The sequence below is a fragment of the Nematostella vectensis genome, chromosome 4 (genome assembly GCF_932526225.1).
Source record: "Nematostella vectensis chromosome 4, jaNemVect1.1, whole genome shotgun sequence".
Taxonomy (NCBI): domain Eukaryota; kingdom Metazoa; phylum Cnidaria; class Anthozoa; order Actiniaria; family Edwardsiidae; genus Nematostella; species Nematostella vectensis.
The window spans coordinates 3,419,681-3,437,849 of record NC_064037.1 but is presented as its reverse complement, the minus strand read 5'-3'; the positions used below and the strand labels follow the sequence as shown (position 1 = coordinate 3,437,849).

Sequence of the window (18,169 nt, the reverse complement as noted above, 5' to 3'; positions counted from 1 at the left end):
CACAGGCAACCCGTTGCACTTTCAACTCCGGAAAAAAAAAAAAGAGAGCATGGAGCGTCAAATAAAAAAAGAAATTAAAATGTTAAAAAAAACAAGAATGATTTAAGAAAAAATAGTAAGGCGTACCTATTTATTTAAGCTAATGTAGGGCGAAGGGCGACGCAAGTTATTACTTATGCAAAGGCCTTGACGGTAGACCCAGTCTAACGCGGGTTGACAGCAGAATACCCGCCATCTTGAAACTTCCGACGCCATCAAATAGCTCAATCCAACAACCATTTCATTGCTTCAAATTTCCGTGTCACCCAAAAGACTATAGCCTTAATCGAAAAGAAGGACATGACCAGTAATTTGACGATTACAGAGACGGTTGTCGAACATTCGGGAGACGAAAGTGATGATGATGAAGATGACGATGTTGTTGAACAAAGTCCTTGCGGGCGATGGGAGAAGAGGCGACAGGAGGTAAACATTGCTGTCGTAAACACACTCCCTCTCTTTACAGCCCAAAGCTTTTATCTCTGTAGATTTCAAGAGAAGTAAAGGATTTTTTGACTCACTATCATTTGGAAATCAACTGGGACCAAATAAAAGCTTCAACATTATGCCGTTTTTGCTCGTGCTTTTTTTTTCATTTACTCGGTGTTTTCAAAGAAGATATTCCCTCGTTAAAATTTAGCTAGAGTGTTCTTGTATTAAGTGTTGTAGTTAATTTATAAATAACAGCGAAAAACCGCGTTTACACTGTACTCCTCCTTTGGGGTCTGGCCTCTTTCTCGCTATGTGTGCTTGAGCTAAAAGACGACTGCCTACCCACCGTTTCTAGTGCATCGCAGTACAGTACCATTTTGCTTGTTACATGCTAAGTTAGTTTGTGGCATTCTGTTTTTATGTCCCCCCTTGCATGTTTAACATTGTGAAATCTGATTGCTAAGTGTTTTAAAAAAGTGCGACCAAGAATCAAACTCCAAAAGCTGTCACATTGTCGGGTACTTGGTAGAGTGTAATGCCTTACCTTGTTGCTTGGTGACGCAAATGAACCACCTAACAATTGGAAAGTAATGTTTGCCTCAGTTAATTAAGCAGTCATTACTTACATACATAGCTCAAGTGCATAGTGTGGCTGAGGTCAAAATGACTGTGACTAAACGTAACACATATGCAATAAATATTGCCAACAATTCAGACTTTTATTCCAATCTTTCTAGATAAGGGCAAAATGTTACAAAGTGCGTAGTGTATGCAAACACCCTTCATAAACTCTAGATCAAGGCACTAAACAACATGGTCCAGAGAACATAAACTCTAGATCGAGGCACTAAACAACATGGTCCAGAGAACATAAACTCTAGATCAAGGCACTAAACAACATGGTCCAGAGAACATAAACTCTAGATCGAGGCACTAAACAACATGGTACAGAGAACATAAACTCTAGATCAAGGCACTAAACAACATGGTCCAGAGAACATAAACTCTAGATCGAGGCACTAAACAACATGGTCTAGAGAACATAAACTCAAGATCAAGGCACTAAACAACATGGTCCAGAGAACATAAACTCTAGATCGAGGCACTAAACAACATGGTCCAGAGAACATAGCTGCTAGCTCAAACCATTTATGCCAAAAATTGTGCCATTATAGGTAATGCAGCGAGATGTTCCTGGTATTGACCATGCCTACCTGGCAATGGACACTGAGGAAGGTGTTGAGGTTGTCTGGAATGAAGTGCAATTTTCAGAAAGAAAGGATTTCAAAAGTCAAGAAGTAAGTATTCATTTTTTGGTATTTATTTATCAAAAGATTTTGTCCACTGCTGGTACTGTAAAATGTAATGACTTCTTGGGTTACATATAAAACTGAATAGCACTGCTTTTACTGTAAATACAATGCATTTACCAGTCCTTATAACCAGGATGTGATTTGTCCATTCTATCAAAGTATATTGCACTTTTTTGTCAACTTTTGTTTATATATATATATATTTGTGACTGAGTGTAAAACATGACTGTTGTGTATATTTGTTAAAAGCCAGACATATGTAGTAGATAAAGCTTTTTTTTTTCAATTTAAAGATAGAGTTTACAGACCTCAAAATTTAAATTCAGCTTCCAGACATAGGTTAAGTTCACTTTACAGACAGCAGAAATAAATGCCATTTGTTTGCAGTCTTCTGAACAAATTTTGTTCCTTTTTTTAACGAGACAGAGATCATGCACATAATAAATACCAGAGGGACATTTTTTCCATCATATTTTGTTTTTTTAAACACTGCTCTATACTGTAATTTCTTAATATGTATGATACACATGATATAATAATTACTACCACTGTGATGTGTCTGTTTTTACACTATATTCCTTAATGTTGTCACAAAACATTGTATTGTATGACTTGTCATAATTATTCCAATAAATTGATGTTGCGTTGTTAACCCTTTCATCCTATGCGGCCCCCTGTGTAGATTTGGTCCAATGCTATTGGTTGGATGATAGTAGGCAAAGACGAGGTGAGACTTCTCACTGTTATAATTCTTAACTTTAAATTAAAGCCAATAAGTTAAACACTTTTTTATATTTCTTGATTTTAACCCTTTTATTATTTAACAATCTTTTAATCCTTAACTAACCATACTTGATCCATCACCTAAAGTGGGACATAGTCAGAAGTTACGCTATTTGAAGTTACTCTTGTTTAATATTCATGTTTTATACTTGGTTCATAAATCAAGGCAAACTGATTTTTGACCATGTCCTTTCTTTTGGATGCCGTAAAAGACCTACAGTAAAGCTAACACTTTTTCCTTCTCTTCACATCTCTTCTTTTCTCTATTCCTTCTTTTCTCTCTTTGCCTATTATTTCTTTATAAAAAATTGGTTCTGTATCGTTACACCAATATATTTGTCACTTCTGGTTGCTTTTTGACCCTCAAGACTTGGTGAGGTGAAGTTTCACCTAATAATTTACAATTTGAACAACAGTATAAAATAGTTTTTTTTTTTATCTTAAAACAAATCACTTCAATCACCATGCTTTTCAAGTTTTTGTATGAGAATGCCATTTATGCGATGGCCTCATTCAATTTATCTGGATGTTATTCGCTCATAAATACAGTAATTTTTTTCTCTTGTTTTCAAGATTTTATAAAGTTTTATTACAGTAACTTGCTCAGTGTTTTTCGAATGGGAGATGTACTGTATGCGTAACCTTCCTTTATATCTGCCCTTGGCTGCCAAAGGATTAAATGAACTATTATTTTTCTTACTATAGCTCACTACATAAGGCCTTCTTTTTGTTATAAATATTATTTAAAATATAAATTTTTTTCTTACTTTAACACATTAATGCTGTATTTAAACAGTAAATGATTTTCTTCAGGTTTATAGCAAAACTCAACAAAAAAGTAATAACCAGTAGCAATACCTATGGTATATGTTTATCACAAATAGGTAATATGTGATACTCAAGATAATGCTTTCAAACCATTGAAATAGAATCAAGAATAAAAAGACCCATGAGTTGAACTTTGTCTATTGATTGATTGAAGGGATTTGTGCATTGTCTTTAACTCAATCAATTAATCATCACAACCTAGTAATCAATATGTTTTCATCTGCTGTATCTCAATGATGTATCAAGCCTCCTCTACTCCTCCCCCATCTTATGAATGAAAATCACCTTTTACTAGCAGGCTATCTGGGATTTTCTTTCCTGTTCAGGCCTGTGGAATTAAGTATTAACCCAAAAGTGTGCAAAATCCAAATTTATTTTAGCCAAATTTTTTAAAAAGTCCATCCAGGTAATTTTCATAAAAGTTACTTTTGGCATAATTTAATCCGAATAAAAAAAAAATTATTAGGCCAATAAGTACCTTTGACCGTATTTTTAGCTGTTTGAATTCTACCAAAGGTGCAGTTTTAAACTATGCATATGTCATTTATTGCAGAAAATCTAAAGCATTCAGCAGACAAATTTGTGAAATATTATTATGCAAGTGATCCACAACTGTAGTTAATTTTGTTTTTTTGTAGAGCAATTGTTACCCTAATTGATCAATGATTGTACACCAGTATTTTGCCAAAATCTGAAACTACAACTCAATAAAAGGAAGTATTTGCCTTTTAAACAATTAGAATTTCCCACTGAATTCCATGTTTTTGTGAAATAGACCTTAAAACTCTGTTCAATTAAAAATAATTCCTTAAACTTTCAGAGGGCCTGTCATTTGTAGAATGCATTAAAATATACATTGTTAAATTTAAACATTAATGTAATGGTTCCTGGCATAGCAGTTGTGTTAGTGGGGTAATTACTGTACTTAGTGGGTAACTATTTTTACTGTAGTTTATATCAAATAATTTGTAAGTGTAAATTTGTCAGTTTTTGGTAGCAATTGCCTTGGCAAGAGTTGTTGGCATATAGCAGGCACAATTGCATCATGCTCACAAGTCTGGGTTTCCTGGAAAATGGGGATCTCATTATCCATTCCATGGATCAGATTAGAATACTTTTAGACATCTTTATACCCAATACACCAAAAACTGGTATTCGACTCTGCCAAATTTTCGTTTTTAATAAAACTTCTTCAGGGCAGAGTCTGCCCTGGATAAGTCTTATTAAAGACAAAAAATTGGCAGAGTTGAATACCAGTTTTTGGTGTAATGTATTCATTCTTCTGGTTAACAATCACAACTATTTGGGCCTTTGGCATTAATTTTTTTTATATACATTTATAGTTTACATACTAAACTGCACCTTGTGTAACTCTACTGTACTTGTGTCCAAAGTCTGTTTATTCTGTAGAATGTTAAAACATTTGTACAGGTTAGTTATAAAATTGATAAGTGAAAGAGCACTGTTTTGGGAAATCCTTGTAATCCATTGCACAATTATCAATATTCCAGGGTGGGTCCTTAAGGCTTTTACCTGTATGATTAGTATTATCAAGGCCAGTGCATAAGAGTGCAATAATTCTTAGCAGAATGGATTTGTCTACTTTATTGCACCAGCCCTGATCCTAACAATTATATGAAAACCAACCTTACAGCAAGACCAGTAAAACCATGAACGGTGGAAGTATGTATATTGTCTGTTTTGACCAATCAAATATTAGATTTGCAAACAGTCAACAAGAAACAGGTCTTAAAGTCCATATAACCTTTGAGAGTTGATAGACTTTGTCAATTCTTTATTTTTTCATCTTCCGAATGGTATGTGGCTCTTATGGACCCTTTAAAACACGGGTTCGAGCGAATAACTAAAATCTGTAATATTGAGGTATTTTGGTCAACCTTCAGAAAAAAGGCCGTGAACTGAAAGGCCCGGTTCCAGTCATTTGTGACGTACATTAGATCGAGATGTCAACCATGAGAAAACATATGCGCGCACTATAAAACCGGTTCCCGTCTTCATGTTTTTTTAGTTATTGATGAAGAATGTTGTGTGGTTACAACTTTTACCGTCATCTCAACCTGGTAGTCAAAAATAAAGCAGATATTTTTTAGTTTTTAAATTGTTTTTGCTTTGTGCACGCATGCTGCATTCGCAATCAAGAATGGCGACATTCTCACGAGCACGCGCTGTTTTTGAAACCTACAATAAAACAATATTTTCTTTTTTCCCATACAATTCTCGACTTTAAATTATTCTTTGCTTTATTGTGGGAAGCATTGCAATAGAAAACAATTCGCCAATATTTTGTGGTATTGCCGTCTCTAAATTTTAACGGATTTAAGGAAAATAGGTTGTGTCAGATTTTCCCCAAAAACTTGGAATTATTCACTCGATTCAATCTTCTTTCGCGTGGCCAAAATTTTCAAAGATCTGTAGAAAATTCAAATTTTGATCAAATTCAATTCCCTTTTCAGAATTTGAAAGTTTATCTATGCTTTGTTTTGGCTAGATTGATATAAGTGAAAGGTTTTAAAAACTTTAACAAGTGCCCGTTTTTTTCACTTGTGATTTGTCAGAAGACGATAAGCATTCCACACATTTTTTACTAGTCATGCTGATGACACCAAAATTTCCCCCAGCTTGTAAAGAAGTCATGACTGGCTACATGATTTGGATACTTTGGTTAGATTGTATTAGCTGCCTCGATTCACTTGCTGCAACAAGCAAAAAAATAAAAAAATTAGCTCTGGTATTTTGAATATGGATCCCAATTCCTTTTAATTTGTCCTTGAGTTTCCCAACACATTATTTTACATACAGTGGCTTGGTTCGTTTTGTACAATATTCTCAATAATATTTCTGTTTTTCAGGAAACTGTCAAGAAAGTGTTTGAGAACTTGATCCAGCTTGATGTGAGTCTGATAAAGAGGTTGCAATGCAACCAGTTGAACCATGAACAGTAAATTTATGGATAGAATGTTTATTTCAACCAATCATATTGCTAGATTTTGAAACAGTCAAATGGAAGCATATCCTTACAACTACAGTAAAAGCATCCAAATTATTGTTTGTGACTCGTTGAAAGACAATAAACCAGCAAAATTATATTTTAGCTGTTCACAGTTGTACTGTATTTGTTTTGCTAGTATGAAAGATGTCCAAAATTTCTACAGGATTCCTGCCAAGGGGGAGGGGGAACCATACACTGGAGATGCTTACCAGGGGGGGCATCTATGATTTTTAAAATGCTTTTAATGTGATGCATTTAGGCAAGTTACTGTATATTTGAATACTATGCTTATTATTATTTTTTTTTTATAAATGCTAATAGTGTCGCTTTTCTTGTAGCACCCAAATATTGTGAGTTTTCACAGATTCTGGACAGATGTCCAGGGCGAGAAAGCTCGAGTCATCTTCATCACGGAGTACATGACGTCTGGGTCTCTAAAACAGTTCCTGAAAAAGACGCGAAAAAATAATTACAAGACAATGAATGAGAAAGTAAGTTTATTTTTTTATGATTACAAGTGACATTACGGCTTTCACTTAATCAAGGTCAAATATAATTATATATTGTTACATGGTCAAATAAAAATGATGTCTAAGTGACTTTAGATAAATCTCACCAAAAAGTTCTAAATAATTAAATGTCAGCAGTAGTTCTACTAAGCAAAGTTTAAATGACAGATTTCACAAAGTCAGCTGGTAGCTGAACTTAGAACCTGGTAGCGAGAGGCACTGGTTAGAGGAACATTGCTCCATCCCTTACAGTATGTCTAGCAAAATCCAATTGAAAGGTTTTATGTGGTTGATTTTCAAGTGAATTCGATAGAGCATAAGAAAGATAAAAACATAGCAAACATTGTCTGACAAAAAATAAGAAAGATAAGTAACAAAGCAAACAATGTCAGACAAAAAATATGCAGAAGGATTTCAAAATCATTCTATGATTCAAGGAGTCAATGATTCTGAATTTGGTGATGGAAGTTGATGTTTATTGTTCAAAACTTTATAGTTTAAATCATTAAAAACAAAAAAAATATGGTTTCTGTGGCAGGAAGCTTATTTGTTTTATTTGCCTGTATATACACTTTCAACTTACAATAAATTCTCTTAGTACTTCTGTCATTAACAATAAACTCAATGATCTACCAGTATATAGGAATTGACTAATTTCACTTAGTGGCTACTTTTAAAGCAAATTTTAATTAATTTCAGAATATTTTTAATTAAGATTTAGAAGTAAAGGTTAAGCCAGCCAAGTTAAGACCAACAATATAGAAGAATTGATTTGCAAAAACTATTTACAGTATAGTGTCATTAACACTTTACATACAATTTATGCATTGCAAAAAAAATGCTATAATGGTTTCACTTTTTATTCTTGTTATTTTTTTCTTGACACATCATCCATCTATACCTTTACTAACATGTTTCTTAAACTCCATGTAATAAATTTTTTTTTTCTGGGTGTTAATTTAATTTTGTCCAATATTCCCTGTAAATGATATTTAATTGTTGAGGTTTTAGCACACTTGTATGGGGTACTCTATTGATCCATTACCATTTTATTGGCTCACCCTGATTGACTGGCACTGCTTGGGTATTTCATCAACATCTTTTACATGCTAAGAATCAAATGCTAGATTCTTCCTGCATTTAAATCCTAAGATCATACAAAGTTTTTGCTTCTATTAGCTTCCAGCTCACAACTTGTGCATTGTGTATTTTCGTTAGGTGTGGAAACGCTGGTGCCGCCAAATTCTCTCAGCATTGAGGTGAGATATTCTAAAGATCTTAGCTGACCCCAACCAATGCTTTTTTTATCCTCTTTCTATTCTAAAAGAAAATAAATCAATTATCACCAGAAATAGAACTTTTAAAATAACTTATGTTTTCTTGTTGTTTGATTTTTTTAGTTGTATTATTTAAATTTAACCATGGCTTTTGAACAAAAAAAATACTCAAATTTCTATTTTACAGAGGAAGTGTTAGTAATAAGTGTGAAATTTTAAAAATAAGTAAAGAAAACTTGGGAATAGAATAATTTGATGTGTTTATATTAGCCCTCTGCTCGTCATGAATTATATATCAGTTTTGGGTCCCATATTGATTATATCCATTTTAGGACTTGTCAAAGCACCTAAAATATATTTAGATTTAAAGTAGGTTCAACCCATTGTGTTATTGTCCTATCCCATTGATACCGCTGCAAAAGTCTAGTTTGTTAGAAAGTGTAAGTGACTACTGGGAAAGTGTTTTTTACAAATCAGATCAATAACTGTCCCTTGATATAATGAATACAAAGCAGTTTTTTAGTGGAACTGTAAACATTAACTGCATATGATTATTTAAATTAGAACAAAATATATTATTTTTATTAGAACAAAATTATATAAGATCTTATGTTTTGACACATTAGAAATGTAGCCATGAATGTATGAGTGAGTGCATGGTTAAAGTTCATTTTTAGGTATTAGGTGTTATGATGTTATTGTAAGCTCCCTGTTGGATACTCCTGTAATAGCCCTTAATTTTGAATAAACTAAACTTGACCTTGTCCCTTGTCCAGTTACCTCCATGGATGTGATGTGCCTATAGTTCACGGCAACCTTTCATGTGATACCATCTTCATTCAGCACAATGGTTTGATCAAGATAGGCTCAGGTTGGTACACGAAAACCAGCCAATTTGTGCTCTCATTTAAGATCCTTTCACAAAACAGACTGTCACAATTTATGCTGACATTTGCCTGTTGTGTTTGAATTTGGTTATTTAAATGATTTTGTCATTTTGATGTTCTAAAGGTAATGTGATAATTCTTGATGTAGTGATGAATGTTCTTGGCAATTCCTCATATTAATGGGCTCTTTTAACTTGATGATCTCTTGTCAAAATTAAATCCTATTTGAAAACAAGCCAAAATCCGATTTATTTAACACAAATAATGTATTTTAGTGTTTTTTTGCCTTAGGCATGGTATGATGATGGAATTTTGCTTTTCTTTCCTTTTACAGTTGCACCAGACACTATCCATAATCATGTCAAGACCTGCCGCGAGGAGCGCAGGAACATGCACTTCATAGCACCAGAATATGGTAAGAGGAAACCTAAAAAATGGACATCATTTAGTTCTTTTGTTGTTGTTGTAAATTCTGACAGATATTTGGACATCAGCAAGAAACATTCCTATTCTGTTTTCTATAAATTAAACTTTGATTATCTTCTTTCTAAAGCATAAATTAATCGTTGTAAAATTAAATAAAGTTCTTGTTCTTTGCACCAAGGATTATTGAATATTTAAATTTAACCAGACACAGACTTAATGCACCCAAATTGCAAAGATATATAAAGAAATATTCCTTATTGTGTCAGATTTATGCCTACAACACTCTAGTCAGTTGTTCATCAGAGCGAATTTCAATGGCTGTCTGAAAAATGCCAGGTCTCTGCTGCAGTCGTGGTGAAACTGCTGAAATCGACAGGATATATAGGCATCTGATACTGGTTATTAAATCCACCGGTAATCTCCTGTGATTGAATTCACTCATACGAGCGTATAAAATCGCCTAGTGTGTTGTAGGCAACCCCGGGCCATACCTGCACACACACCTGTTGTGTATTGTTTTTGGGGTGCACAAATTGCAGGCAATTACGGAGACATCATGTTCCCTTGCAATCTCTGTCTCATTGCTCTTGCTTGGCAATCAGGCTGATACTTTTCATTTTCAATTAATACCAATTCATGCAAAGTACTCAGAAACTTTTATTCAATTAGTGTTATCCAATTATCTAATTGTAAATGGTTATTTGGAAGCTTTCTTTTTAATAGATTGTTTAGTTTCAAACAAGAAAAACACTAAATCAATATTTTTTCCTATTGACAAGAAAAATGACCAGTGCATGGCTGTGTCCCCAATATTTTCTTCTTGCTTCTGCTTCTGTATATAATAGCTTTGATTGACTCTGCTTCTACCCACCTCCTGCAGTACATCTACATGTCTGTTGCTGGTTAACATTCTTAAATTACTTGCTTGTTGATTCAGGTCAGCCTGGCCACATTGTAGATTGTGCCGTGGATGTTTATGCATTTGGCATGTGTGCCCTGGAGGTATGTATTGCATGTTTGGGTAACTTCACCATGAAATAAACCCAAAACTGTGTAAATATATGTTTTTGAGTCAAAGTCTCTAAAGCACTCCACTGTCACTGTAATGTTCGTATATGTAGAAACACCTCAGTTCATCTCACAATTGTGGGTGTGACTGATCGTGTAAGAAACTAAAGATAGTGCACTAGGCCAGTGTTTCCTGCTGCTTTTTTCATGCCCTAAGAAATACAGGTTAGAGAATTTAAGCATGTTATACTGAGCTGTTACTACTTCCCAATCAGAACTTAATGCATGTCTGCTTTGTCTCATGTCTAGTTCTGAGGTTGTGAAAGTGGCCATGTCTACTTAAGTTGCCTAAGTGTAATTCCATGCCATTTTTTAAACACATATAACAAGTAGGAATAGAACGTCTCTCCCAAATACTAATTGACAATTGAATGTCTTTGTTCAGATGGCTGCTCTGGAGCTTCATGATATTGAGGGACCAGTTCCAAAGGAAGCCATTACTCAGGCTATACAAGGACTAGAGTCCCCCTTGCAAAAGGTAGCATTTAGTGGACTTCAGTTGTTATTCCTGCCTTGCTATTACCATCATGGATAGCTTATTCGGGGGAGTCCATGGATTGTGAAGGGAGGGAAGGGCCTGTGGCTGCAGACATTTGTCCCAAATTATGTCTGAATAATAACCCCCATAGGAAAAAAGCAGATGGTTTTCCAGGTACAGACTTGACTACTCTGTTTTATTAACACTAGGACTTTATAAATCGCTGCCTGGCAGAGAATCCAGCCGACAGGCCTAGTGTCAGGGACCTACTATTAGACCCCTGTGTCTTTGAGGTGAGACGTTATTGTCAGGGTTCAATTTGAGAACTTCAGGACTACTTTATGTTTCATATTTTAGCTTACCTATTTCTTGTTCTGAGGCTGGTTCACAGAAAGCACGTTAGCGCTAACCCAGGGATAAATACGGCTATCTTGACATTTGATTGGATAAAAAGAGTATTCATCCCTAGTTAAGCATTAACCTGCTTTCTAGGAATCCTGCCCTGTTAGCACAGTCTCACTCCCAAAAACGGTTATCTTAAATTATACTTTACCTTACCCATCCCCTGGTCTGCTTAGGGTATGCAGGCTTATTCCCTGAACCTGTAAGCTTACTCCTGACCTTTACCATTCGGTGCACTAGTTACAAATATTCTTCTGAAAACTGTTACCTTATTAAAATTTACCCATTCCTTGGTCTGATTATGCACGTTATTCCCTGTAAGCTTACACCTGACCTTTACCATTCGGTGCACTAGTTACAAATATTCTTCTGAAAACTGTTACCTTATTAAAATTTACCCATTCCTTGGTCTGATTATGCACGCTTATTCCCTGTAAGCTTACACCTGACCTTTACCATTCCATGCACTAGTTACAAATGTTCTCCTGAAAACTGTTAGCTTATTTTTAAATTTATCCATTCCTTGGTCTGATTATACAGGCTTTTTCCCTGTAAGCTTATACCTGACCTTTACCATTCCATGCACTAGTTACAAATGTTCTCCTGAAAACTGTAAGCTTATTTTTAAATTTATCCATTCCTTGATTTGCTTATGCAGATTCAGTTTCACAGGTTCACTTCCTAAAACTGTTAGTGTATACCTGACTTTATATCAATTCCTTGGTCTGTTTATGCAGGTTCACTTCCTAAAACCGTTAGTGTATACCTGACTTTATATCAATTCCTTGGTCTGTTTATGCAGGTTCACTTCCTAAAACCGTTAGTGTATACCTGACTATATCAATTCCTTGGTCTGTTTATGCAGGTTCACTTCTTTAAACTGTTACTGTAAACCTGGTTTTATATTAATTTCTTGGTCTGTTAATGCAGGTTCACTCCCTGAAGCTGTTAGCTTCTCACTGCATGGTGGCCAATGATGGTACGTCATCCTGTAAGCAAATCACCTTCCATACTTGTACCCTTTGAGTAACAGCTGTACAGCTACCAGTGTTGTTTTTATCAATCACAACAATGCCAACAGCAATTGGCAGAGAACAGCAACAGTGATGACACAGATGATGATAGTCATGACATTGTTGTTGATGGTGTTCTATTCAATTTGTTTTCTGTAGTGATTCATAGACAGCAAACTAGTAAGTGAAAGGATAAGCACATCCTAATAGCTAAGAATTCATATTTGTTTATCTCAAATTTGCTGATGAGTAACGTTGATGCAGTAATTGCCCTAGCATGTTTATCCAGCAACTGGCGGCAGTGCGGTCATGTCACAAAAATAAAAAAAATAATGATAACAATAAGATGAATAAAAAGTACGTGCTAACAACTAACTGCATGGTTGCGCACATCCCTACCTTGCCCCAGCCCTCCCTGCAACCCTGAGTTGCTTTCACAGTGCCGTGGCAAATTGGGGCAGCACCTACCAAAATCATGCCTTGCAGGCGCGTACGGGGGGTGGGGGGGGGAGGGTGCATGCCCCCCCTTGGTTGGCAAAAAGTGGGTCACTTCTTATTATGGAATTTTCCAATATTAGATAACTATGACCGTGCAACCCCCCCCCCCCTCCAGCCAATCCTGGGTACGACCTGCCATAAGTACAGTAAATGTAATGAATTTGAGAAGTTCTGTGGTAACTTTGAACTATCCTTTGGTTCCAGAGCCTTTGAAATCCATTTGTTTACTTGCTCATCATGTTTCTACCTCTGTTCCATGTTATGTGGAAGCTGACCGAAAGCTTGTCATGCATCTATTGCAGTCATGTCCCCAGACCACACCCAAGAGAGCTTAGACCCTGAAAAGGTTATCGCAGTGATTAAGCGAGCTGATGGATCAGAGATGCTGATGAAGTAAGTACATATTCCCATTTCCTGAGGCTCGCTCACTGCCGAAAACCTGAAAGCATAAAAAAAAACTCCATAGGGAATGATACAAGGGTCTGACACACGGGCTCGACCGAAGGTGGCAAAAGGAATTGTAGAGACTTCAACAAAATGCGCAAACGTGAGACATGCGGTAAAAAAAGCTTAGGCGGTGGCAGGCGGAAAACTGCTGCAACTTAAGACCTATTATTTGAAGCCTAGTAATGACAAGCTTCTTGCACCTGGGGTATTGAATACAGGGGCACAGATTTTGCTCCCCCCCCTCCCCTTTGAACTTTACGTAAGGGGCTGTGTAAGGGCAACAAAATTCCTGTAAAGCGAAAAGTGTTTCTGTATTTTGTATATTTTTATGTTGTCAAAATCTTCCAGACAAATTACCTAAGCCTTACTTAGCTGGAGACTAGCTCCATCGACTTCAAACTGGCTAGAGGATTCTTCTTATCTCCCTTGTAGATTATAAGCTGCTTATGTAGTATACATAGTATTAGTAGTATATAAGCTACATGGTTCTCATTTTCAAAAGTCATTATTTCAGGGTTTTTTTCGTGGCTGTTTAAAATCATCTTCAATAACAACATTAATACTATCAATATGAATAACCACTGACCAAAAACCTTTTTTTTACAGAAAAGGCAACAGTCCGACGCTTGAGCTCGAAAAGTTTCTTGAGGAAGTAAGGTGGGTATAATGTGAGGTGTTGTTTGCATCAAGATTTGCTTGTCTGGTAATCTTGCCCTCTGATTGGTGGCTAGTTATGGTAATGAGTAAAAGGTATTTGTCATTCACACAATCCTCGCAAAGAAATAAAAGAACAAGCATGTTAAAAATTATGTTTTAGGCAATAGATTTCAATTTTTTTCTAATGAGTATGCACTACGAGCTCAACCCGAAAGTGCATGCTTTATATGTATATATATTTCAAATCGGGCATTATAGCGGAGGTCTTGAATTCTTGTGCTTTCTTGTCTGCAGAAATGGTCTGTATCCCTTGACAGGCGTGGAACAAGTGCAGAAGTCTACACCGTGGCAAAGGTCAGTATTAACACCACACCCTGCACATAGTGACGGATTTTATAGTAGTGTCTTCCAGCTAAGACCTACACATTTTCCACCTTCGTTTATTATATTCATATGACAGTTCATATGACAGAGAAATACTTTGAAATGAATTGATAGTATTAGTATATTATATGGCTGCCGTACTCACACTCTGTTTATCCGGCAGACCTAAATCCCCTGCAAACGACCCCGAGGTGCAGAGCATCAACCAGGAGTCATACGAAGAGGAAACTAGACGGGTGAGTGTTATGATGGCATACCGTCTTAATTTATCATTTTAAGACAATTAACAGGCAGTCTTGTTTGTCAGAAAACGGAAATATATGTTTTTTTTTTATGTCCCAGGGCTCCAACACAAAATATTATGAAATTTTCCACTTTCTAGGGTTTCCAAGATCTTTTGTGTGGCCGTTTGAGGCCGGTATAGGAGGAAATGGAGAAAGTGCCTATTCTAAAACATCATTGGCTTTTTTTTTTTACAAAACCTCATTGGCTGGTTTTTGTGACGCAGGTTATAAATGTGCGCTGCGACGCCAAAGCACTCGAGACCGGAGATGGCAAAAGGGTTTGTAGAGACTTTAACAAAGTGCACAAAACAATCATGAGTTGATTCTGATTGCCACATCTCGTATCCTTATAGCTGACCGTGACACTCAAACTAGACGACAAGATGAACAGGCAGCTCACCTGTGACGTCAAAATTGGTATGTAACATGTGACCTGTGACGTCTAAACCGGTGTTAAACGTGTTACTCCAAAACTTATTTGTGACATGTGACTTCTAACTCAAACATATCCAGGAGGAAGTTTCCTGTGATGTCAAAACCGTTATAACACACGTGACCCTCGATTTCAAAACCGGTATATAACATGTGATATGTGATTTCAAAACCGGTATATAACATGTGATATGTGATTTCAAAACCGGTATATAACACGTGACCTATGAATTCAAAACCGGTTTATATAACACGTGAACTGTGACGTCAAAACCGGTATATAAAACGTGAACAGTGACGTCAAATCTGGCCTGTGTTTCTCATAAGCTCTTCAATGTTGTTTTCAGGTGAAAACCCGCTAGAACTTGCAGATGAATTGATCTTGTATGGATTCGCTAATAGGGTAAGCTAGTTACCCAAATTGCTTTGCGCCATATCTTGATATGGGCCATTTTGCTTGCCAAGATTTTTAAGTACGCAATATTCAATAGTGCACGCTTTGAGATTTGCCCTGAGCAGCCAAATTTATTGTAAGCATCCTCGAGTTTGCACTGCATATACACATACTCCTATATATCATAGTCTGATAGTCCTACATGACATAATCTGATGTTTGGTTGTCTGTGTGCCTTTAGATGGATAGAGAAAATCTCGCCAAAGTGATGGAAGACGCACTGAGGTAGCACAAGCCACGCTGTCTGACCATGGCGTAAGTAAGATCACCCACTTGACCAACGCATTGCACGACGCTCATTTACCTGATCTCAGAGATCAGCGTTAAAGATGCGCAAGATAACAGCGCCTGGGGCGTCTATTTTCTCAGTAATCACCTGGTCAGGTGGTCAGTCTAGGTCGTTTTCACTTCATCAAAACTATGCTATTGCGCATGTGAGCGAAGTCCCAATCAAAATCGATACTTGTTCCAACCTCGCAATATTTTTTTCTCGTCTTGCGATAAAACCTAAAGCTAACTGTATAGGTTGCGAATATTTGCAAGGGGATTGTTATCAAACTTTTAACTTTAGAAACCTCGCTTTAGCGCTCAGATTCAATATTTGGGAAACAGGCCATCGCAATCCAGGCGGCCCATGAAAAAATTGAACTTGATAGGTATTCTACCTTTTTTTTCCAGGCCAAGCCTTCCCAAGTGATGACAAAATATTGGAATTAGAGGATTTCAAGGACGATATAGACATAGATAATAGAAAAGATGATACGAACTATAACAGTGACTAGGTTTTATACGTCGTGTTACGTTATTTGACACCCTCGGCATACCTGTGTTCACAGGATGCTCGTGGAGTCGGTATTAGTCGTATTACATAAGGTTCCCACTAAGGTCCTTTATTGTGATGCTATAAAATGAATTAATTCCCTCTTATAGAGTATATAGCCTATTATTTTACAATTTGTAAATACTTTTGGATATAAAAAAAGACTAAACGACTTTGTTATTGTGTAATGTACATTCAAGTGTGTTAATTTATGTAAAAAAATATTAAAAATATAAATAAAGAAATATTTAGTGACTTTGTCGCTTTTTGTAGTTGATGTGTGTCAAAGGCCTCGAAATATTGGGAGGGGGGGCGCAATACAGAAACATTAAGAAAATATTGGGGTAACAGCCACGCCCTTGTCATTTCCTTATAATTTTTCCAAATATTGCTACGGCCCTGATAATTTTTCCCTGGGTCCGTGCTCAGTTTCCACATAAGCTGATAAGATTCAAACGCGACAGTTATTCTTGTCTAGACTACAATCTTTTTCTTATATATATATCTATATCTATCTATCTATCTATATATATATATATATATATATATATATATATATATATATATATATATATATATATATATATCTATCTATCTATATATATCTATATCTATATATATCTATCTATCTATATATATATCTACATCTATCTATCTATCTATCTACATCTACATTGTTAATCCACAAAGGGGTTACCATCACTGTGGATATAAATTAATTGTATAAATAAATACGTTAATTAATTAATTAACTAAAATAAATAAATAAAAAAATTAAAAAATAAAAAAATAAATAAATAAATAAAAAACATAAAATAAAATAATAATAGAAATAATAATAATAATAAATAAATAATAATACAAATAATAATAAGGCAGAATAAAAATGATAATAAGGCAGAATAAAAAAAGGTGAAATAAAGTAAAAAGATAAAAATCGTTTAAACAGCATTATTGGTATTAATATAATTTTATTAATTTAATTTTATTTTATTCGTTCTCTAAAAATATCTGCACTAGTGGAATCCAGGGTAAGGCGGGGCAGCTTGTTCCATTCTTTTATTGTCCTACAGAAAAACGAGTTCTTATAAGCTTCTGTTCTTGGACATAACTCAATAAAATTATCTGGATGAGAGCTGCGTAATTGGCGGGTGCGTCTATCAATATTGTCTGGTATCTTAAGTGCTGATTTTTTTTAACAGCCTTGTAAAATAATGTAAGCCTGGCATCCTGGCGCCTTTTAGAGAGAGGGGGCCACTCCAAATCGTTTAGGATGTTTGTGACTGTGCCAGGAGTCCTATCCCAGCAATTTTTAACAAAACGACCCGCCCTCCTTTGAACCTTCTCAATCTGTTTGACGTGTTTCTTCAACCATGGATCCCAGGCAGAGCTGGCATACTCTAAGTGTGGAAGAACGAGCGATTTATAAGCAGCTTCCTTAATGTTCGCTGGGCAGTTGCTTAGGTTGCGCCTAAGAAAACCTAAGGTCTGGTTGGCTTTGGACACTTTGTTGTTTATATGCCAGCTCCAGTCAAGTGTGTTCGAGAGCTCGACGCCTAGGTATGGATGGTGTTCGACTGGTTTAAGGATGTGGTTCATTAATGTGTAGTTAAATACTATAGGTTCCCTATTTCTCGTGACTCTCATGACAAAACATTTTGTTGGGTTAAAGGACATATATATCTGGTTTGTAGGAAAAAAAACACGCGAACTACCGTTTCATCTCTA

General features: G+C 35.7%; 1 protein-coding gene across 5 annotated transcripts; it reads left to right on the top strand.

The window, feature by feature from the left end:
• The first annotated feature begins 182 nt into the window (after nt 1-182).
• LOC5507542 (nuclear receptor-binding protein) lies at nt 183-16,697 on the top strand. 5 transcript variants are annotated; one of them, XM_048727008.1, is made up of 21 exons: nt 186-465; nt 1,647-1,769; nt 2,467-2,511; nt 6,266-6,307; nt 6,744-6,896; nt 8,133-8,173; nt 8,968-9,062; nt 9,413-9,493; nt 10,442-10,506; nt 10,958-11,050; nt 11,260-11,343; nt 12,383-12,443; nt 13,266-13,356; nt 14,017-14,067; nt 14,362-14,421; nt 14,615-14,687; nt 14,960-15,013; nt 15,089-15,152; nt 15,515-15,570; nt 15,803-15,876; nt 16,300-16,697. In XM_048727008.1, exons 1-20 carry the CDS (start codon nt 340-342, stop codon nt 15,848-15,850), a joined length of 1,506 nt encoding a protein of 501 aa, XP_048582965.1. In that variant the 5' UTR covers nt 186-339; the 3' UTR covers nt 15,851-15,876; nt 16,300-16,697. The 5 variants fall into 5 exon arrangements, with proteins under 5 accessions (XP_048582968.1, XP_048582965.1, XP_048582966.1 ...); XM_048727009.1 differs by having other exon boundaries at nt 187-465; nt 12,383-12,431; XM_048727011.1 differs by lacking the exon at nt 14,960-15,013 and having other exon boundaries at nt 183-465.
• Nucleotides 16,698-18,169: the final 1,472 nt, after the last annotated feature.